General features: G+C 43.7%; 1 protein-coding gene across 3 annotated transcripts; it reads left to right on the top strand.

Moving 5' to 3' along the window:
- Positions 1-528: 528 nt before the first annotated feature.
- Positions 529-21,966, top strand: LOC125150796 (spermatogenesis-associated protein 31D4-like). Of its 3 annotated transcripts, XM_047831152.1 has the most exons (8): positions 529-582; positions 919-1,007; positions 4,749-4,880; positions 11,827-11,897; positions 15,772-15,926; positions 16,728-16,773; positions 17,324-17,384; positions 17,668-21,966. In XM_047831152.1, exons 5-8 carry the CDS (start codon positions 15,789-15,791, stop codon positions 21,935-21,937), a joined length of 4,515 nt encoding a protein of 1,504 aa, XP_047687108.1. In that variant the 5' UTR covers positions 529-582; positions 919-1,007; positions 4,749-4,880; positions 11,827-11,897; positions 15,772-15,788; the 3' UTR covers positions 21,938-21,966. The 3 variants fall into 3 exon arrangements, with proteins under 3 accessions (XP_047687108.1, XP_047687109.1, XP_047687110.1); XM_047831153.1 differs by lacking the exons at positions 529-582; positions 919-1,007; positions 4,749-4,880; positions 11,827-11,897; positions 15,772-15,926 and having other exon boundaries at positions 16,746-16,773; positions 17,862-21,966; XM_047831154.1 differs by lacking the exons at positions 529-582; positions 919-1,007; positions 4,749-4,880; positions 11,827-11,897; positions 15,772-15,926 and having other exon boundaries at positions 16,757-16,773; positions 17,865-21,966.
- Positions 21,967-23,257: the final 1,291 nt, after the last annotated feature.

Raw genomic sequence — 23,257 nt, 5'->3', positions numbered from 1 at the left:
TGAATTTCTAGTATAAATTCTAGTGTCTAGATTGTAGGAATTTACCAAGTTGGGTTTAAAAAAAAATTTTTTAGTGTTTATTTATTTTTGAGAGAGAGACAGAGACAAAGACAGAGAGACAGAGAGACAGAGTGTGAGTGGGGGAGGGGTAGAGAGAGAGGTAGACAGAATCTGAAGCAAGCTCCAGGCTTGGAGCTGTCAGCACAGAACCCAATGTGAGGCTTGAACTCATGAACTGCAAGATCATGACTTGAGCCAAAGTTGGACACTCAACTGACTGAGCCACTCAGGTGCCTCCTAAGTTGGTTGCTTTAGCTAAACTATGATAGTATTGCCTCTTAGCCCCACATTTGATTCTCTGGCAATCTGAGTTAATAGAGTATTTATTAGTTTCCTAAAAGAAACTTTTAAAGTCTCTTCCAGTCTCTTCTCCCTACCATATAAAACTATGAATCATGCCACCAGGATGTAATATGTGACTTCTGATCCTCGTGTATGCTTTGACTTCTCTGTCCTCTTATTTTTTAGGTGCTGTAGGATGTAAAAAGATGTTGAGAAGTTTAAGAAGGGGAAGTGGAAAGGGTATTATGGCTATATCGTATCTCCTTCCAGTCAGTTCAGAATTATCTATATCTATCTAACTATCTATCTATCTATCTATCTATCTATCTATTTTTTTTTCCTGGTTGGATGTATGCATGTTTCTCCAAGCAAGAGGGTCAGACTGAATGAGAAAGAAACTTTTTTATTCTCTATGTGGGCCATCCTTGTTTTCAGAGTGATGCATGGATCAGTCATTACTTGCTCTGCTCATTTCAATTTCATTGGTTTAATTGTTAAAGGAAATTCCCCACAAATTTAGATGGTAGTCAGTTTTTAATGTTACTGTATTTAATCTCTTTCTTTGGTTCCTTACAGGCATTTTAGGAGAAGGGAGTGGCAGCCGGCCGAATGCCACTTGGAACTAAAATCTCCCAGACTAAGCTAGTCTTAAAGGAAATTTAAAAGTAAGTCTAAGTGCAAACAAGTTTTTAAAAATTGAAGTGAATGATTTAAGTCGCTAAAATAATCTCTTCATTTAAAAATCAGGGACATACAAAAATAATTTTATTGTCTGAGTTTTTAAACCTTTTCAAATCTGTGAATCAAGCTCCTCTTGGTATTTGAATAGGTGCCATCTGCTGATCTGTAACAGAGCCAGTTTTTGCATTTGGGCCTAAATTTAATACTTAATTCCAATAGATGAAACATGCAGATCATTATAAGGAATGAAGCATTTGCAGGTTTTTAATTTAATACTTTCCTAACACTTAATTTATTACTAGTAATTTACCTAGAATCTTTAAAGGTACTTGTTATAAATTACCTATACTGTCAGTTAAATAAGAAAATTACTTAAATAAGGTAAAGGTATAGATGCATTAAAATTTTTTTTTAATTCCCATATTTAGAAGTTTCAGATAGCAACCAGAAGCTTAGAACGCTAAGTATGTAATTCAGCTGAGGGTTTTTACTGATTTGGATTGAGCTTGGTGAAGCTCGTTCATGTGTCTTTGGTCGGCTGTGAACTGGTATGTGACTTTGCTAACCTTGACCTGTTCTCTCATGTCTGGGTCATTAGACTTACCTCTGTTCCATGTGTGCCATTCTCCAGTAGGCTAGCCCAGGCATGTTCTTGTGGTGAAAGGGGTGTGGAGAGCAAGCACAGAAAATGTACTATATCTTTGGAGGCTTAGGTTTGGAACTGTCAAAATATCGCTTCCTTTCACAAGTCACAAAGGTTGACAGAATAGACTCTAGCTATTGATGAACTGCAAAGTAACAACTGAAAGGTTATAGATACAGGGAGCGGTGAATAATCATGGCCACGGATTCAATCCGCTATTTTCGAAACGGATGGAATTGGGATTAAGACCCTGTTTCGTGCCTCCAGACTGGGTTTCTTTTTATGTTACAAACTGTTCTTCCTATTTACCTATATGATAAATTTGAATGTTCATTGGGAAAAAAACATTTGTGACTTAGTGTATGTCTTGGTCCTCAAGTACTGATCTAGAAAGCTGTGATACAATCATATTCTCTTTATCTATTGAGTACTAAGTACTTCTTCACAAAATCAGTGTTAGAGGATCTGAAGAAAATAGATTTTATATACTTGGAAATGTCTAGTGTTTTCCAAATGTTATCAGTACAGTGAAACTTTGGAAGGTTAAGAAGAATTATTTCACATTGCTTTACCCATTTATTTCATTTGACTATAAATCTCAGGGAACTAGAGTGATAATATTGGAATTGGATTACTCTGGTTATCATGGTCTTAATTTCACTTTACATCCTCTATCCTAAAAAAAAGTTATTACTATCTAGAAGTGATTCCTTTTGGAAAGCAAGTTACAGGGTCAGATATAAAACTTCAAGGTATGTTTTACCTCATGTTGAAATTTTTATTACAGACCACTTACCCCTCGTTGTTGCCTTTGCCTTTGTGGACCGGGAGATAGATGAAAAAGAGAAAATTGTTATGAAGTTATGGCAGCTTCAAGCCGTCCTATTTGTTTGTCCCCAGATATTTCTATGCCAGTTCCAAAATGCCCTCCTGCCAAAATTAGGCTCGGAAAAATAACTTATTTCATGTTGTGGTTTTTGGAGCAATGGTGGGGTTTGGAGATGATGGCCAAGAAAGAATTCTTGAAGATGTCTTTGGTGCAAAAAGTGATTTTAATAAAGCATGGGAACAGGACCCGTGGGCAGAAAGAGCTGCACTGGGGTTGTGAAGAGTGATGGATTATATACTGTGGAGTTGGGAGAAGTAAAGTCAAGAGGAAGTTTCTTAAAGCCATCCCCATATGCTAAAGAGGATTTACAGATTACTGGAGGCCTAGCTATTGTCAAACCTAGGTTGTTTTTCCCTCAAGCAAAGCATTATAATTAAGATAGTAGGGAGTTCCTAGAGATTAGACTATTGATAAGATTGCGGGTTTTTTTGGTAATATTGCTAAGATACTTGTAAACTGATACAGACTCAATCAGTTAAACCATTTTTTTGTCCCTTCCTTTGTTCTTGGGCAGTCAGGAGTGCCTGAGGAATACCACACATACTCCACCTGTAGGGCAGGGGCGGGGGGGGGGGGGGGGGGGGGGGGCGGCGGTGGGGTAGGTTGTGGCATGTCAGCTTGCCTTATGCTCCCTCATCATTTCATATATAACACATGTTTGAAATGAGCAGGAAATGCAGCCAAGATTTGTAAATTAACAAGGAAAAAGTTATTTCTGAAAACATTTGGGAGCCAAGGAAGAGTGTTTGCCTTAAAACATTAGGGCATTCCATTTTTGAGTAAATTAAATATTTTTTTCAAAATCTCAGAAGGAACAACATTAACATTTGTTTTTCTGTATATATGAACAATTCTTATTTTAAAAAATTCATTGTTGGGGCACCTGGGTAGCTCATTTGGTTAAGTGCCTAACTCTTGGTTTTAGCTCAGGTCATGATCTCGCGGCTTTGTGGGTTCAAGCCCTGCATCAGGCTCTGTGCTGGCAATGCAGAGCCTGCTTGGGATTCTTTCTCTCTCCTTCTCTCTCTGCCCCTCCCCTATTTGGGCTGTTTCTGTCTGTCTCAAAATAAATAAATAAATAAGCTTAAAAACATAAAAACTCACTGTCACAAATTAAATGAGTTGTCTAAATGTATAGGATAACTGATATTCTGATACCTGTTAAATCTTAATTTTGTATGAAATTTAATTGTGTGTTTCAGTTTTTCCATATGTGAGAAGGATTTCTCTTGATCCGCCACCTGCAAAATAGACAGGGATAGCTAAAGGGATCCAGAACGAGAATCAAATCTCCTCTCTTTAATATAGACCACTGTTTAGCCCTGACTTCTTGATAATTACATTGCTAGGTCTCTGCTAGATAGGGAATTATCTTGTCAACTTATCTCTGTGGATTAATATAATTCAAGGCAAGGAATATTTGCTAGGCATTGTCTGTATAAGACAATGAGATGCTGAGGAGGATAGAGAAGATTTGCAAACTGTGGTTCCCTGACCACAGGAAACTTAAAATCTAATTGAGAATAGGATTTTTTAAATGGGAGGTATAGGCATACTTCAAAGATATTGTGGGCTCAGTTCTGGACTACCACAAAAAAGTGAGTATTGGAGTAAAATGAGACAAATAAATTTTTTTCCTTTCCCAGTGCATATAAAAGTTATTTTTGCACTATACTATAGTCTGTTAAAAGAGCAATGTATGTACCTTAATTAAACATACTTGAATTGGTAAAAAATGCTAACTGTCATCTGAGTTTTCAATGAGTCACAATCTTTTTGCTGGTGGAGGGTCTCACCCGATGTTGATGGCTGCTGACTGAACAGGGTACTGGTTGCTAAGGGTTGGGGTGTCTGTGGCAATTTCTTAAAATAAGGCAACAATGAACTTTGCTGCATCAATTGTCTTTCTTTCATGAATGCTGTTTGATAGCTTTTTATCTACACTAGAACTTCTTTAATAATTGGAGTCAATCTTATCAAACTCTGCCACTTCTTTATCAACTAAATTTATATAATATTCTAAATGTTTTGTTGTCATTTCAACAATCTTCATAGCATCTTCACCAGGAGTAGATTCCATCTCAAGAAACAACTTAGCTGTTACAGTTTTATCATGAGATTGCAGCAGTTCAGTCACATCTTCAGGCTCCACTTATAAATCTGGTTCCCTTGTTCTTTCTAACACACCCACAGGTACTTCTTCCAATGAAGTCATGAACCCCTCAAAGTCATGAGGATTGGAACAACTTCTTCTAAATTCCTGTTCCTGTTGATATTTTGACTTCTTCCTATCAACCATGTATGATCTTAGGGACATCTAGAGTGGTGAGTCCTTTCCAGAAGGTTTTCAAATTACTTTCCCAGATCCATCAGAGGAATCCCAGTCAGTGGCAGCCATAGCATTATGAACTGTATTTCTTAAATAGTAAGACTTGAAAGTTGAAATTGCTCCTTGATTCACGGGCTATAGAATGATGTCTTGGCAGGCATGGAAACATTAATCTTGTCATAGATATCCATTGGAGTGATGGAATACCAGATACATTGGTCCTGTGTGACCAGGTACATTGTCAATGAATGCTAATATTTTGTAAAAAATCTTTTTTTTTCTGAGCAGGTCTCAGCAGTGGGCTTAAAATAATGAGTAATACAGAGAATAGGCAGAGTACATTTAACATACTTATTAACGGCCCTAGGATCATCAGAATGGTAACTCAATATTGGCTGCAAATTAATATCTCCAAAGCTAGGCATTGACTTCTCCTCTCTAGCTATGAAAGTCCTCGATGGTGTCTTCTTCCAATAGAAGGCTATTTTGTCTATGTTACAAATCTGTTGTTTAGTGTAGCCACCACCATTAATTATGTTGGCTAGATCTTGTGGATAACTTTTTGCAGCTTCTACATCAGTACTTGCTGCTCTACCTTTCACTTTTATTTTATGCAGATGGTTTCTCTCTTTAAATCTCATAAATCAACCTCTGCTAGCTTCAGACTTTTCTTTGGCAGCTTCCTCACCCCTATCAGCCTTCATAGCATTGAAGAGAGTTAGGGCCATTTCCTGGATTAGGCTTTGGCTTAAAGGAATGTTGTGGCTGGTTTGATTTTCTATCCAGGCCACTTAAACTGTCTTCATATCAGCAATAAGGCTGGTGGAGTTTTTGTGTGTGTGTGTGTGTGTGTGTGTGTGTGTGTGTGTGTTTTACCATTTCTGTACTCACTGGAGTAGCACTTCTCATTTCTTCAGGAACTTTTCTTTTGCCTTCACAACTTGGCTAACTGGCACAAGTGGTCAAGTCTTTTTAGGCTTTCAACATCTCTGTCTCACAAGGCTTAATCATTTCTAACCTTTGATGTAAGGTGAGTGACATGGCTCTTCCCTTCACTTGAACACTGAGAGGGTTATCGTTCACTTGAACAGTATTGAACATTGTAGGGTTATGGACTGGCCCAATGTCAATATTGTTGTGTCTCAAGAAATAGGGAGGCCTGAAGAAAGGGAGAGACACATGGCATGGCTGGTTGGTGAAGTCAAAACACATACAATTTTGCCATCTCCTATGGGTAGAGCTTGTGGTGCCCTAAATGCGATTCTAATAGTAATATCAAAGGTAACTGATCACACAGATCACCATAATAAAAACAATAATAATGGAAAAGCTTGCCGTATTATGAAAATTAACCAAGAGCCATGAAATGAGCAAACACTGTTGGCAAACTCGCATTGATAGACTTGCTCAATGCAGGGTTGCCACAAACTTTCAGTTTGTAAAAAACACGGTATCAGAGAAGTATAATAAAACAAGGTTTGCCTACGTTGTTCTTGCCAGGGCCCCATTTATAGGAACTTGGATTCCTTTGGGATCTTTATAAGCAATTTATAAGGAGACAAACGCTTATCTAGGTTAAGAATCTCACGGTTGGTTTGTTGATTTCATGATTCCCGACTGAACCCTTGGACATTAAGTATGTTTTCAACCTAACTCAAAATTACACATTTTGACTTGGCCCTCATAAATTAGAGGGAAAGTCTGTTCTGTCATTATGGTGTTTTGCAGCGTCTTCCTGGTTGTCTCTTCCCGTCATTGTAAGGTGTAGTTATCAAGGAACTGCCAGTCTGGTCGTATGGCCTTTCCCTTGAAATAGAGATGTTTGTTTTTGGAGGTTGCCTATCTCTTCTTTGTGAGTTTTCAGCCTCCTGTGACTTTCAGGTGGGATTCAACATCAACAGACTAGATAAATCACTAGAATTATGTAGATATTAAATGTTAAGAGAGGAAAGGTGAGCTAGGGTCAACCATTAAGAGTGCAGGATATTACCGGATGAGTGGTTTCTTAAAAGGTAAGGATACCCAAGATACTGAAGAATATAACGAGTCTCATTTAGGACGAAATACATTCTTTAACCTTCAGAAAAATGTGTTTCCATTTCTTATATTTTCCTTACACATCTCCTACTTTTTTTGCATATTGAGTTGCTTTCCATATTTCCATCAGTCTTGACTGCATTTAGAAGAATTCTAATGCTTAGAAACCTTAGTCTCCAGTGAAAACTAATTGAGTAACCAATTGTGAACTGTCAGTGACATCAGAATTCCTTTTATGGCAAACTTATGAATCAATTAAGCACAGAGCATGTTATCCAAATATCCATATCCAAATATCCTTAGTTTTCTGCATTAGTCAAAAGCTCAAACCTATGTTTTGTAAGGAATGCTTCAGCATTCCGTTTGATTAGAAAAGGCCTAAATATCCAATTAATTTAATCTAGTTTATCGTCCAAGCAAAACATTAACGTTTCCGGTTCTCAAAGACCCTGAAAGCTCACTTAACAATTACCCATGACAACTTTGAGACGGACCTAATTATTATTTTAAGTCATCTTTCTTGCCGACAAATTGTAATAGAGACAACAGAAGCTTATTTGACCTTCAGTAGACCTAAGTAGACAAAGTTTTATTTTTTAATACTGATAACTCTAAAGACATGTGTATCTTATATAACCAAAACTTGTATTAGTTGAAATACCAAATATATTCCATCTGTGTTCATTTAAACGTTAATCAATTTGTTCCCCATTTTCCATTATTTTCCTGGGACACTGGTGGGGAATCTGAAGTGGGAGGTCCAAGTGGGAGCTCTTTGCTCCTTGACCTGAGGGTGGGAGTAGTTGGGAGCCAGTGGTACCTGGGCGTCGGAGGATGGTATAGGAACCAGTTTGTAGGCTGCACCCAAGGTGATGCAGAAACAGGAGGAAGGGGAAGGCTGAAGAGGTGAGGTTCTGCCAAGAAGCCCAGAGGCAGACAAAAGCCCAGAGGGTAGAGAAAGCGGTCTCCCAGTCCTAAAGTCTGTCAGCTTGAACAGATGAGCAGGTGCAATTTTTTTTTTCCACCACCCAGTGGAAATGGGGAGTCCACATCAGGCCAGAGAAGATAGGGAAGTTCCTGAAGCAAAGGGGGTTCGGCAGCTGCTTGGGAATATTTCTTAAAGTCCCGGTCCTGAGGTAGCCTAACAAGAGACAGTTGGTTCTAATTATCATCTGCATTTTGTGGGAGCCTGCCAAATGTCTTCTCTCCCATCCCCATCGTGGGCATCAGGAGGAGGAGGAAGGTGAGCCCAAGTCTTCTTTGTACTCTACAAGAGATGCTTGAAAATGAAAGGTTTACAAAGATGGGGACCTGGGAGGTGAGCCATGCCAAACTGTCAGAAATGGAAGCAAGTAGAGGGCCACCTTCCACTGTAGTTGGCAAACCTGTGAGTAGGACAGTCCTACTGGAAGTCACCCAGGTCACTCCTAGGAGGATACTCCAGGGATAAGTCCTGGGCTTTTCCACCCATTTCCCAAAGGGAGAGGCTGGCCAAGACAGAAAGAGGAGAATTCCACCGATACCCAAACTGGAGGTCAGGGATCAGGTTCTGCCGACAGCCTTCAGGCATCCACTAAAGAGTAGCCTTGGCCAGGATTCATCAGTTCCTGTTCGGCCTCCGATTGAGGTTTTCCTCAAAGGAAATTGGGATTGCACGATGCCAATGTTCCCAACTACATTGGGGGATCAGATGGGAGGAGACCAAGGATCCTGTCACCAGAGACTTGAGAATGGCAGCCTCGCTGTTCACTGTTAACTGGCTGAAGGGTGCCCGTTAGGTGGTTTAAGAGTTTTGTTGAAGAGATAAAGAAAAGAGGGGGTGCTGCCTGCTCTTTCCTTACAGATAGAAGATGTTGATATCCCAGACGAGCCCCCATAGTAAGGTTGCAGGGTTTTTTTGTTTTTTTTTTACCACAGTACCCGGGATTCGTTGTCTTGCCGCTTCAAAGAATGAAGAGGTGGACACAAAATGTGTAGCAGGCACAAGTTTATTAGAGTATAAGTTTAGAAAATAAGAATAGTAGGAAAACTCTCTTTATAGAGAGGGGACATTCAAAAGTGAATGCCCACAGACTATAGGCAAAGATCTTTGTTTTATAAGGGTCTGGTTAGCACCCCCTTCCCTTCTCCCTCATTCCTTCTCAGGTTCTACCATTACTGACTGGACAGCTGTAGGGTTGTCCATTCCTGACTGGCTCAACTCCATTGTGTGAGGAGTCAGGCTGGTTATACTGTCCCCTGTATGACGTAAGTTTTATGGTTTAGCTAGGTATTTTGATTGTCAAATTCCATTCTTCCATTCTTAAGAGGGACCTTATGGGGCGCCTGGGTGGCGCAGTCGGTTAAGCGTACGACTTCAGCCAGGTCACGATGTCGTGGTCCGTGAGTTCGAGCCCTGCGTGGGGCTCTGGGCTGATGGCTCAGAGCCTGGAGCCTGTTTCCGATTCTGTGTCTCCCTCTCTCTCTGCCCCTCCCCCGTTCATGCTCTGTCTCTCTCTGTCCCAAAAATAAATAAACGTTGAAAAAAAAATTTTTTTTTAAAAAAGAGGGACCTTAGGCCCGAGGGGGTTTGCTGTAGTCAAACACTTGCAGCATTGTTCCCAAATAGTGTTTTTCCCCATCTAGGGACCTCAGGTCCTAACCCTTCCCTCTCTGCCATTTTATCCTGTTTCCCTATTATACTGGTGCCCTTCCATTTTGGAATTAAATCCCCTTTTTCTTTCTTTCTTTCTTTCTTTCTTTCTTTCTTTCTTTCTCTCTTTCCTTTTTCTTCCTTCCTCCCTCCCTACCTCCCTTTCCTCCTTCCTTCCTTCCTTCCTTCCTTCCTGTCTGTCTGTCTGCCTGTCTGCCTTTTAAATAATCCGGGTCTTCTCAGTTCCAGTACCTGTCAGATCAGGTTTAGGGAGGACATGGTCGTCATATTCGTTTAGAGATTTATGAATTACCCAGGCCTCAAATGAATAATTTAATAAAGCACTATAGTTTTATCTATTGATAGGTCTACAGTGAGAAAAGTCTTTTATGTACAATTGGTGCAGGAATCCATCCCATTTTCCAGTCACTTAAGTAATCATATGCCCATGGTGTCTTGTTACTATCTGCACAGAATAACAAGCACAAAGATTGGCATATCTGTGCTATTGTCACCATTTCTCTGAAGTTTGCTTCAAGTTGTCTAGTTTAGGCTACTATTTAAAGCAATCAGAACTAGAATTCACATCAATAAAGGTATGTCATTGAAACTTTTTTTTTTCTCTCTCAAACCTTCATTTCCAGAGATAGCCAAATGAAGACTATTTTGCTTGTAAAACAAGTCTAATTTTGATATGGTCCTGGGGCTCCTGGGTGGTTCAGTCAGTTCAGCGTCCAACTTGGGCTGGGGTCATGATCTCGTGGTTCGTGGGTTAGAGCCCCGCAGCACAGAACCTGGAGCCTGCTTCAGGTTCTGTGTCTCCCTTTCTCTGCACCTCCCTCACTTGCACTCTGTGTCTCTACTCTCAAAAATAAATTAAAAAAAAGAAAAGAGATTCCAATGTGGAGGCTAGGTGAATGTGCATGTAATGGTTAGCCTATTAATATGGCTGTATCCAGAGGTTGTGCAGTGTAAATTCTTACCAGAGACTCTGTATAAGGGCAGGTCAACAAGGAAGAAGGCATGAGAAAATGAGTGAGAGCTGAGGTAAGTATCCATCCCTTTCCAAATTAAGTCCCATGATTAGAGTGTAAATTTTTATTTTTGCCCCCTCTCATGGCATGAGGGAAAGATCTCCCCAAAGTCTCCCTGTGTGCTTCCAGAATGCTGACTCACTACCAGGCTTCACAGTGGAGTATGTTCATTAGACCACAGTTTCTCAAACTTTCTGTGGTGGAGGACCAGTTTGCTTCCTCCCCTGCTCCTCCATCTACTGTGGGCTGACACTTTCATAAAATACAATCTAAGTGAATCACTGAAAAAATGACACACAAAACAAAGACAAACAAAATACAAACCTGAGATTTAAATTACTAGGTTCAAATATTCTGTCAAATTGCAACAGACAAAATACATCAGTGGTAACCTAGTGTGGGGGCAGGAGGAATGAGAAGACTGAAGGATGCATGAAACCTACGGGGAAAAGCTTCTTTTTTGAAGAATGAAAAAGTTCTAAACTTGACTGTGGTGACTGAATGCACAACATTGTGAATACACTAAAAGCCACTGAATTGTACACTTTTAATGGGTGAATTGTAGGTAGGGTATGTGAATTAAGTCTCAGTAAAGTGGCCTAAAACAAAAGATTATAGGAGCTTTATTCATACTTGCCAAACCTGGGAAGCAGCCAAGGTGTCCTTCCATAGGTGAGTGGATAAATCAACTCTGGTTTCTCCAGACAGTGGATATTATCCAACACTAAAAGGGCATAAGCCACTAAGTCATGAAAAGACATGGAAGATCTTTAAATGCATATTACTAAGTAGAAGAAGCCAATCTGAAAAGGCCACACACTGTATAATCATACGATATGAAAGTCTGGAAAAGAAACAACTCTGAAGACAGTAAAAAATCAGTGGGTGCCAGGGATAAGGGGGCAAGATGGGATGAATAGGCAGAGCACAGAGGATTTTAGGACAGTGCAACTACTCTGTGTGACACTACAGTGGAGGACACATGTCATCACACATGCTCAAGCCCATAGAACGTCCAACACCAAGAGTGAACGCTAATGTAAAGTATGACTTTGAGTGATAATGATGTGTCAGTGTAGGCCCACTGATTGTAATAACTGCCCCATGCTGGTTCTGGGCGTTGATAGTTGGGGGAGGCTGTGTGTGTGTGTGGTAGGGAGGAAGAGGGGCATATGGGAACTCTGTACTTTCTGCCCAATTTTGCTGTGAACCTAAAACTGCTCTAAAACTGCTCTACAGAAAGAAAAAGAGGAGGAGGAAACAGAAGAAAGAAGAGGAAGAAGAAGTCCCAAATACCTCACAAGGCTCAGGTCAGTTGGCACCTGTTGTAAAAATTTCTCTGGCCTTCTCTCTTCTCCTTCCTGGGAGAAGAATTGATTACTCTGATTTCTGCGTTTTCATTATGTTCTTATTCCTACTTCCTTTACTGTTCATATCACTTTTCATAGCCATTTACAGGACTCACTAAACTATGACCTGCCCAAGCGTTGAGGTGATGCCATATTTTGTTGATATTTCTACTAGAAATACTACACTGTAGAGTTCAATAAAAGTTTGGTGTGTGATGGAATGAGAGACATTTTATAGCCAGTTTGTATCTTAAATGCAGTTTAAACAGATTTTGCCCGAGACTCTGTTCTACAGGCTTTTTGGAATCCTGAAAATAGCCGTTCCCCATGTGGCTCATCCCAGGGACACTGATGAGGATGGGAAAGAGAGAGCACTGGGGACTGGTCCTAGGAAATGGAAAACAGATGAGAATCATTTTTTAAAACTTTTTTAATGTGGGGCACCTGGGTGGCTCAGTCGGTTGAGCGTCTGACTTCAGCTCAGGTCGTGATCTCACGGTTCATGGGTTCGACCCCCACATCAGGCTCTGTGGTGGTAGCTCGGAGCCTGGAGCCTGAATCGGATTCTGTGTCTCTCTCTCTCTCTGCCCCTCCCCTGCTCACCATCTGTCTCTCTGTCTCACTCTCAAAAATAAATAAAAACATTTGAAATGTTTTTTAATGTTTGTTTTTTGAGAGAGAGAGAGCGAGCATGAGCAGGGGAGAGACAGAGAGAGAGGGAGACACAGAATCCTGGAGACACAGTCTCCAGGCTCTGAGCTGTCAGCACAGAGCCTGATTTGGGGCTTGAACACACGAACCACGAGATCATGACCTGAGCCGAAGTCAGATGCTTAACAGACTGAGCCACCTGGTGCCCCAAACATATGAGAATCATAAACCAATGACTTCTCCTTACTTATCTATATTGAATGTCTTCAAATACAAGCATATCATTGTCCTAAAGCTTTTGGAAAATACTGCTTCTTGGACACAATCTAACCTAGCACAGTATGAACCAGACTTCTATGTGGTGACCCAGGTCAGCTGGGAAGATGTCACAGCTGACATGTCAGAACACCTCACTCTACCAAAAGCCATCTCTGCCACCTCGGGATGGCTGCCTGAAATGCTCCTGTGAGAGCTTTATATTAAGGCTTAGGGGTTAGATGTATGTAAACTGTGTGAGATGTATGGCATGTTAAGCTTTGTTATTCATTTATGACTTCCTGAGAGTCGTACATAATCTAGATCTTGAAAGCAGGTTCTCAGAGGGCAATAGAAGAAACCTATAAAGACTTTGGTGCCAAGAATGAAAAGGAAAAAGTACCTAAGGGGATGATAGAATAACAACAACAACAAAAATTTTCTTCTACCATTTAATACACAAAGTAAATATTCGTAGCCACAGAACTGCTTTAATTGTAGGACTAGGGTGACTCTTTATTTTAAGAAGTCACTTAATGTTTAAAAGAGAGGTGTTGAGAACATTGGGGATTTCATTGTCAGGGCTCTGCTATTTCCTAGCTAGGTGATCTTGAGAAGTCATTTACCCTCTCTTAGCTTCAGTTTTGTTCTTTGATAAAAGGGGCAACAGATACCTGTCCTGCTTACATCACGGGTGATTGTGAAATCTGCTTGCATCATAGGGTGATTGTGAGGTTGCTGCAAGTAAAATGCTTAAGTGTTGGCAAATGATTTATAATTGATGTTAGCATAGATATTGGCAAATCATCTGTATTTGATGTTAGCTGTGAACCTCCCCTACTAAATATCAGTGGAGGTAATTTCAGTGCTGTCAACAACAACAACAAAAAACCCCCCAAAACAGGTGTACCATCAATCCCTCATTCCTTTAAATTTTGAAGGCTCTTTGGGGCACCTGGGTGGCTCAGTTGGTTAAACGTCCCACTTCAGCTCAGGTCATGATATCAGGGTTCCCAGAGGCCCAAAAGGCATCTGAAGGGAGATTCCTTGGGGATGGAAGAAGAAGTTCCTATGCTTCTCTTTAGGAGAAAAGTAGAAAAGAGACAGAAGGTCCATTGTCCCTGAGAATGACCCCCCACTCCCAGGTGGCATCCCTTGTGAAGGATATGTCAAAGGTTCCTGGTGTCAAAGTGACCGGAGGTGTTTCTTGAAGTTGCTATGACAACCAATCAGCCAACCAAGGACTCCTGAAGGGGGAATGCTACCATCCCCCTGCTTCCCCATTGTATTCTAGATTACAGATGGGTGCCTGTTGTAGGGACCAAAATAATGTACCCTGAAAGCAGTGCCCTAAAAGGCCATGCCTTGAAGAATATGCCCTGATGGCCATGCCTTGATTACCTAGTCTTTGATGAGCATGCTGTGGAGGCCATGCTTTAGTTTCTCGAAAAACCTAAGATTTTTAGCCCATGAAAAACACTAGAAAATTTATGGGGGGGGGAGAGCTACCCCATTTTGTATTTTAAGTAGTTAGTAGAGGATATTGACTGAAAACAGTAAAGATAGGAATCCATCATGATCTAAGTGACATTCCAACACATATAGCCTTTAGAGCCAACTTCCCTAGAAAACGGTCCCTGACTGGGTTTTAATTCAATCAGGTACTGATTTGGCTGGCTCCCAGTGGAGGTCTCCCAGCCTGAAGCAGCTAGACCAGAGATGTGGAGGGGATCACATTAGACCAATGAGGAGGAAACCTCACATGAGAGTCTTAAGATGGGCAGCTGTCCTGGTTAGTTAGGTGGCTGTCCCATGCCCAAGACAGACAACTTTGTATAAAGGACAAGAATAAAGAGAGGGCATCAAGTTTCTGGGTCTCATTACCATTCTAGCCAGGGTACTAACTTCCAGCCAAAAGGCAGGCTTTCTTCTCCCTGTAGAGTAGCCATGGGTTAGAGAATTGCAGCCTGAGAAATCAATATGAAAGTGTTCCAATAAGACCATATTTCTCAAAAAGCCCCTGAAATAAGAGTAAAGGAAGAAAAGAGAGAGTATACTCACTGAATTTGCACCGACTCAGAGTCCCAGTGAAAAGACTCAACGTGCCATGCTGGCAACCAAATGATGAAGTTTTGAGGTGATGGTGGGGGGATGGTCTGGAGCCGATGGCCAAGAAAGAATTCTTGAAGACGTCTTTGGTACAAAAAGGTGGTTTTATTAAAGCACAGGGACAGGACCCATGGGCAGAAAGAGCTGGACTATAAGTGTTGGGGGATACTTTTATGGAGTAGGGGGAGACAAAGTCAAGAGAGAGTTCCTAAAGGGATTTTCATAGTCTAAAGACTCAGATAATTGGAGGCCTGGCTATAGTCAGGATAAGGTTGTGTTTCCCTCAGGCAAAGCATTAACATTAAGACAGTAGGGGGTTCCTGGACATTAGGCTGTTGACAGGATTGCCTTTTTCTGGTGAACTGGTGGAGACTCTTTATCAGTTCAGCCATTTGTTTTTTGTCCTTTCTTGGTTTTGAGTAGCCTGGAGTTATCTAAGGAATATCACACATTGCCCACAGTTGGCAGGTAGGGGATTGTGTGCTAGCTTGTGCTTGGCCCCTCAGCCAGCCTCACGCTCCCTCGTCAATAGGATGAAAAGATGAGGTAGGAAAACAGGATGGCAGGGTAGGGCAGAGGGACCTGCAGGAGGAGAGGTGGAGGGACCTTCTGGGCTGGTAGGTGGGGGAAGGGCTTTGGGCACACCCTCTCTAATTGTCCCCTCCCCCAACCCTCAGAAACCTTTTGTGACTTTTCAGTGCTCTGTGATGTAAGCCTGGAGAGTTATATAGTCAGGCATCGGCACACTCGAAGCTCAGTTACCTTAGGCAGCCTTGCGATTCAGTTACCTATAGGCAGCTTTGTGATGCTCTCATTTCAGAATAGTGCTACTGAACCATGTTGTGCTTTGGCTCAACATGCTTCGAGACTGACCCCAACTTCACCTTCTTGTATGGGTTGGGGTTGCTTCTTCTGTTCCTGTGCTACCTGATGGGGATTCCATTTCCAACTGGGAACACCAAACCCATCCAAAAGGTAAGGAATCCTGGGGGAGTCCTGAACAGACATTCGTATTGTTTCTACTTCTAGTCCCAAATTTTAAAATGAGTTTGGTAGGATTAGACACAACTAAAATGGGAAGTCTAAAAGAAGAGACGTTCACTCCTCTAGGAAGAGAGATCTGGCAGGGCTAAGGGTTAAGAAAGTACCAAGGTTTAGTACTTATCTGGCTGTGGTGGCGGGTCTTGGATAAAATCCCAAACATAAGGATTCTGTAGTCTTAGTTTGGGTTTAGAGAGTATGGGATGTGTGTAAGAGAACAAGGTTCCCCAGCACTTGATCATGGGTCACCTTCTCATGTAAGATTTCACTCGACCGAGCCTTCATGTTGGGCGGATCAGGAGAAGACTGCTAAGCCTCTGAGACACACTGAGCAGAGACTAGGGCCCAAGCTCTGTCCTAGGATACAGGGTCCTACCTGATGGAGCACTGATGTGACTGTTGGTCCTCAGTTTCTGTTTTTTTTTCCTTTAAGTTAGAAAGTATACACATGTGCACGTGTGCGTACACACACACACACACACACACACACACAGGGTGGCCCCAGGAGGAGCAGAGAGAGGGAGAGAGAGAATCCCAAGCAGTCTCTGCTCTGACAGCACAGATGGGGACCTTGAATTCACTGGAGACCAGTGAACAGAGATCATGACCTGAGCCGAAATCAAGTGTCAAACGCTTAACTGTCTGAGCCACCCAGGCACCCCAAGAATGTCTCCATTTCTGAGAGCAGAGTGAGAGATGAGTCCCAGGCTCCTCATTCTTTCATTTTCATTCTAGCGTCAAGGCAGAGCCAAGAGGAGGAGGAAAGGCGGTACACTGAAAGGTAAGGTTCTGCTTGTTCCACATGAGCTCTCCAAGGGTGACCCTTCCTGTCCTTCCCATGAGGTTCCAGTTCCATGATTTCTGAGGATATCAGCTACTAGACACAGTGCCCCTCTGAAAATGGATGCCTCAGAACACTCAGAACTGGAGGCCCTTAGATTCCTTGCTCTGTCCAACCCTGAGTGTGGAGCCATGGTGGACCTGGGCAATCAATGGTTGTTGCCCAGTGGTGGCCGTGTGAGATTTCAGGAGTCAGAACTTCTGTCTCCTGATTTTGTGCAAGACCCGTGACATCACGGATACTCAGGATTCCTCCCTGAGGTAACCACTGCCTTCTGTGCTTCACAGAGGTGGTTTGAGCATCACATGATGTAATGTAAATGGAATACTTTAATGCGATACCATGTGTCACATCATTGACCATTTGACCTCATCTACCGATTATTGGGGCATTCAGAATCTAATATCGCAAGGGTGTCTCACAAGGGACTCCTGTATAATACCCGTGTTTCTACGTTCACTACATATAACCCACTCTCTTGGTTTCCCAGGTTGGAAATGCCTTCAGAGAGAAGAGGAAGAGATAAGGAAGCTGATGAGTAATATAAGGAGGTGACTACTCTTTCCCCTTCTATCCTGATCCCTCCTAGAGCATGATTTATGCAATTGTATGAATTCAGTGCAACCTGCCAGTCATGGGAGTGGGGTAGCCATAGGAATGGGTACGTGAATGAGGGCCCTGGGGTGAAGGTTACTGAGTGTATTATGAAGTCATAAATGTGGGGCATTGTGAAGGAGCAGCAGGCTTCAGGTGGCCCCTCCCTTGGCAGGTCAGCAGGTGCTCCTTCCCTTGTTCTGGCCCTGGCTGCAGCTTTGTACCTCCTGTCTCCTGCAGCCCCCTAGGCCAGCAACATGATACAATCCACTTTCGTCAACTATTATGTCCAGACCCCTTCTGTGAGGTGTGTAATAACACAACTGCTGAGATCAATCGGATGCTGTACCCAGAGGCCCTCGAAGATGCTACTTCCTTGGGTTCCACAGCTCCTGTGACTGACTCATTGTTCACTTCATCCCCTGCCTTCTCAGCAGACCCTCCAGGAGACCTAACATCAGCTTCTCTGCCTGAGCCTTCCCTGCCACTTGCCTCCACCTTCCCACCTAACCCAATGACCCCCTTGGCTGACTATGTTCCACTCTCACCACCGGATCACTCTTTGCCACCACAGCCTTGTCCTCCCTTGGAATCTGATTTCCCTGAGGACCATTTCCCAGCCCAACCCCTTGCCGTTTCCCCTCTCCCACCATGTGATGCTCAGACAGTGGACCCTGTTGTTCAACCAGAGGCCAAATTGTCTCTAAATACCATCTTCTCTCTTGACTCCACCGTTTCCCAAGATGTCAACTCCTTATCGGAGTTGTCCCAGACAAAGAATCCCACTGGGACCTGTGCTTGTCATCATGCACCACCAACCCTGTCTGTTTCACCACCACCAGATAGCACTTTAACTGTGGCTCAATCTAAATCAATTTCCATCACCTTGAAGCCTGTTCCGGAGAACTCATCTCCAGATGGCCCTGTTGGATTGTCCACTCATATCCCAACAACCACAGGCATTGACCATGCAAGCTTGGGTGTCTCAGACTTCTCTTGGTGGAAAACTCATGCCAAAGACTTCTTCCCTTCTACCTTGGCTCAATTTGATTTCAGCCAAGAGATTCTTGCCCTCCGTTCTGAGGCTTCTTCCAGGGGAAACCCTGTGGCCTATGTTGTAGAGCCTGGTAACCTGTCTTTCCTCAGCCCCGAAGTCCTGGCACTTCTGGAGAAACAAGTCCAAAAGAGGAGTGATTTCTTGATATGGAAGGGAAAGAAGGGTTCTTTTCCAAAACAACTCAAGCCAGACTACACACTAAATTCTTTGGGAAAAATGTCAGAGTCAGTTGATGCCCAGCCTGGCTTGGCAGCCTCCCTTCCTTTCTGGAACAACAAAGACAAATCAAAGGAGCTGCATGTGCATCAGCAGCCCCTCTATCCTACAACCTTGGTAGAGGTCAATTTACAGCAAACACCTTTGCAGCTCTTCTGGGGTCTCCCAACTCTGCATACTGAGTCTTTGCCGTCTGTTGCCCATGTCTCAGAGGATTGTTCCTCAACCTTTATTTTCAATAGAATCTCTACCTCCACAGACCAGGAATCCCCAGGACTTCCCCCTCCACTTCCTCAAGCCCTGCCTGAGATCCAGCCTCAATCCCTGCCTCAAACCCAGCCTGAACCCCAGCCTCAACCCCAGCCCCTACCTCCCACTCAAGTCCAGCCTGAGACCTATCTTCAATCCCCACTCCCAATCCTGCCATCTAGTCCTCTACCCCAGATTAAGAGCTGTGGAGTGTGTTTTCATAGACCCCAGAATGAATTGGAGTCTCTCATCCCCTCTGAAATTCAAGTCCTAGAATGGAATGTTTTGCAGAAGCAACAGGCAAGTTTGTGGGGTTTACCTGCTGTGGTTCAAAGATCCCATGAGGCCTTTTGTCCTTCGGCTCCTAACCTGTCTAACCACCGGGCCTTCCAGGCCCATGGTGCAGTCTTTATCCTTCCTGGACAGTTTCCTCTCAGTGATGAGCTTCGTAAGAAACTAGAGCATCACCTCCGAAAGAGGCTCATCCAGCACCGGTGGGGCCTTCCCCGCAGGATCCATGAGTCTCTATCACTGATGAGGCCTCCGAAGAATTTTTCAAACATACCTGAGATGGGGCACTATCGTAGACTCCAACAGACCTCTAAGAGTCAGAGTAGCAACACTGTAAATGTTGGGTTGAGCCCACCTGAAAGCTTCCATGAGGGGGACTCAGAAATGCTTCAGCTAGAGGACCCCTTTGGGAAGGATCTGGGAAACAACCCAGAGAATGGGCCCAAAGATCATCTGTTGAGTGACCCAGAGAGCTCTTCAGATAAGGATATGGGGTATGATGCTGAGGAAGAACTTATGAGCCCATCCGAGAATACATCAAGGGCATCTGTGGAGAGACTAGGCCAAAGGCAACTTGAAAATGTCCTCAGAATACATCTGAGCAAAAAGTTCGAGGAAATCAATGAGGGTCAGCTCCCCGGGACCGTGCATAGTTCATGGCACACTATGAATCAGACATTGCTTCATCCTGAGAAATCCCACACTGAAATACAACAGAGAGTTCTGCCACCATCAGTGAGTGGGGAATATTGCCTGAATACCTCCCGGGAGCTTTCCTTCATTGAATCTAATGCACAGCAGATGCTGGAGTCCCATATTAAACAATTCCATCATAGAAAGGTAGAGGGCCTTCCCCCTAAGGACCTTGAATCCATAGCTATCTTTAAATTGAAAGAGGCCCCATCCCAGTCCTTATCCCATTCGAACCTTCCCTGCTCAACCAACCTGATTTCTGAGGCCAACTCTAAATCTGGGGACTTCAAGTCCCTTAGAGGAAGCTCTAAATCTCTCCATGGAGACAAAGTGGGAACAGCAAATTCAGCCCCCATCCTGGATCATTCTCTCCCTGCCACCTCAACTGTGGGCAAGGAAGGACAGGGAATCCCAGCAAAATCACTGCGTCCTATCAAACGTGGGCTTGCAGAGGAAGTTCAGAAAATGAAGGATGGTGGACAGACTCTTCAACCTATCAGACATAGCAGCATAGGCAAAGCAAGTGAGACACAGACTGTGCCAGCCAACAGATGGCCCTCAAAGCAGCCCGCAAGGCAAGCTGGCACCAGGCGTGAGCCAAAGGATAAGACCGTAAATCCCAGCGATAGAGTCAAGATGCAACAGGGCAAAATGGTGGTGAATCCAGAACCTGTTTCTGTGCCCAAAGTGTCCAGGGAGTTATTCAGGGCTGAGGAGCTAGATGGGCGACAATCAAAACCTAGAGATAGCTTGACAACCAGCCAGCCAGGAAGCCCCCAAATGATAAATGTGAATGCAAATAAGGACAAACGTACTGTGACCATTAAAAGCCACCCACCAAACACATCAATTCCCCAAGATCCTAATTTAACAGAACGGCTGTATAAGGAATTAAAGCTTAAATTGGAGCAAAGACAGCAGAGCTGGGCCCAGAGCAAAGACAACGACCTGCCCCCCTCGACTTCCAAGGCCTCCCTGACTCATGACCAGGAGGACTCCAGTGGGGACATGGGAGCTTCCCTGGTGCTTCACGTCCGTGTGCAGGACACAGGAATTAGTACGGAACAGCAGCAGGATACCTGGGTCCCTAAGCATGTCTTAAGGAAGCACCAGCACAAGAATCTCCCACCAGCTACAGAGACAGTGAGCCCTCCGTGTTCCAAAGCACAAGAGTTTGGTGGAGGGGATGCAGGGTTGGGGACATCCCAGCCTATAAGGAAGAGTTGCCCTCCTCGGGACGTGGCACTGGCGGAGAAGCCTGGGAGCCAATCCTCCCGCATCCTATCACAGAAGGGTCAGCCTCCCCCTGAAAGCCTTTTTAGAAAAAAAGTGAAGGCTATTTTACAATGGCTGAATCCTGGCAGAAAATGCAAAAGACAAGAAAACTCCCAGGAAAAGGGCATCCTGCCATGTGTGCAAAGCAGAGGCATGGTTCAAGGTAGACCTGCCTTTACTGGGAGGACCGAAGCTCAGAAACTCAGGAAAGATGTTGGCAAGTTCTTAGAAGAGAAGATGGGGCACCGGCATGCTACAGATAGTGCCTGTCCTCAACAGCCCCTTCTGTCCTCAGCCAAGTTTGGGAAACCTCGGAAGGAAGCACAAGTGCAGGCCCAGGCACAGCCTGCCCAGGGGCCTCCTCTCAGCTACAGGGCTCCCTCCTGTAAAGAGAGAAATACCAAGTCCTGTCACCAAGAAGCTGTCTTTGTGGGCCACAGCCATTCTCCAAGTATTAGACAGATCAGGGACAAGGGCAGACACCCCCAGGAAGCTGTGGCCCTTAAGGGCCAGCTGTTGTGTCAGAACCATCGCCTGTCTGTGCCCCACAGGGAGCCTGTGCCCCACCCACACTGCACCTGCAGGCATCAAGCTGGCCAGGGGCCTCCAGCCACTCTCACCACTGCTAAAGGTACGGTATTTGGAGATCGGTGTCTATCATTGAGACAGAAAACCCTTCTCCAGAATTTCGAGAGGGGGAAATTTCCCAGCCCGAATCCCACAAAATAACCCCTTTGATTCTCCCCAATAAACATTCCTCTAACAGTGAGGTCTGTTCTGTGTACTGTGTTGGTTCAAGGTGACCAGTCCACCTGTTGAGGGGGATCTCTTGGGGGGCCATGTAGTCCAAGCCCATTTCCTCTCTGATGAAATTTGAGGAGATGGGCTCTGTTCTCCTGCCTCTTAGCAGCTCTCTCCTTTACCCTCATTGAACGATTTATACCTTTTAAAGTAAGTCTTCTCTATCTGAGGAGGATCAAAGACAGGTATAGTTTTCAGAACATAATGATTAAGCCACCGTTTCCTTCTTGCCTGTTAGTGTTACAGTGCCTTCCAGTTACCAGAGGATCCCACAGGTGGGTGAACTCTGAATGGGAGTGTTTGGGCTGGTTGGGGTAGGGTCTAGGAACAGCATAGATGCTGCTTAAGCATCTGTCGTGTGGGTCATGTTAAACTTGACATGGGGGTTTCCTACTGGGAGCTGTCAAGCTTGGCACCCCCTTTTGGAGAAGGGGACCTTGGTTCCTTCCTTCTATCCACACTTGATGGCAATATACAAGATCTTGCCTTTAGTGTGGACAGTTCTGCCATTACGATGGAGTTACCACCTTTGATATTCATGGCCTTAGTGGAGCCAAGGTAGATCTCCTCCAGAAGACCTGCAGTTTATGAACCAGAGGTGAGTTCTACACTGTGCACCAGCATACAGATAATTGGGGGCTTTTCCATGGAATGCTGTTTTTTGTTTTTTGGGTTTTTTTTTTTTTTTTTTTTTTTTTTTTTTGGCCAAGACAGCACACCTACCCACCCATACAATAGGATTCTCCCACGCTTACAATAGGATTCTGGAGGGAAGGCGATGCCACATGAGGCTGGAACTCAAAAATGGAGTGAGTGTCCTCGTGAATGTTCAGTGTTAAAAAACCATTGAAGCCCTCTTTGAACAAGAAGATACAAATGTGGTATCCTTCTTGTCAAGGGTCATGCCATTGACCCTGCATTATCTGAACATTAAGGTCGCAGAAAGAATGCAGAGTCTGATTCTGTGGAGGTCCCGAGAGAGACAATAGGTGAGATGGGGCCCAGGGCAGGCAACATGAAGACAAAGTACTGAAGGTTGTAACATCTATGTGGACAGATCAGCCAATAACCCAGTCTCCAGTTTCTACATAATCTCATTTTAGAGTCCTTTACTTCCCATCCGGTGCAGTTACTGACACCCTGTAGATCTTAATACTGGGAATACTTCTGCCATCAGGAAGATTATAGTCTGACATTCTGTCCTTTTACCTCCTCCTCCTATCCTTCCAGCTTATATGCCCCCTGATA

This window comes from Prionailurus viverrinus, chromosome D4, assembly GCF_022837055.1.
Source record: "Prionailurus viverrinus isolate Anna chromosome D4, UM_Priviv_1.0, whole genome shotgun sequence".
In the NCBI taxonomy this organism is placed as follows: Eukaryota; Metazoa; Chordata; class Mammalia; order Carnivora; family Felidae; genus Prionailurus; species Prionailurus viverrinus.
The sequence above is the reverse complement of the archived record's forward strand: the minus strand, read 5'-3'. Positions and strand labels throughout refer to the sequence as shown.

What these genes read in the sequence shown, in the direction of transcription:
- LOC125150796 (XM_047831152.1), top strand. Translation starts at nt 15,789, where the DNA reads ATGTTGTGCTTTGGCTCAACATGCTTCGAGACTGACCCCAACTTCACC. An exon ending in ACACCAAACCCATCCAAAAG is followed by an intron (nt 15,927 to 16,727) that starts GTAAGGAATCCT and finishes TTTTCATTCTAG; the next exon opens with CGTCAAGGCAGAGCCAAGAG. An exon ending in CTGATGAGTAATATAAGGAG is followed by an intron (nt 17,385 to 17,667) that starts GTGACTACTCTT and finishes TGTCTCCTGCAG; the next exon opens with CCCCCTAGGCCAGCAACATG.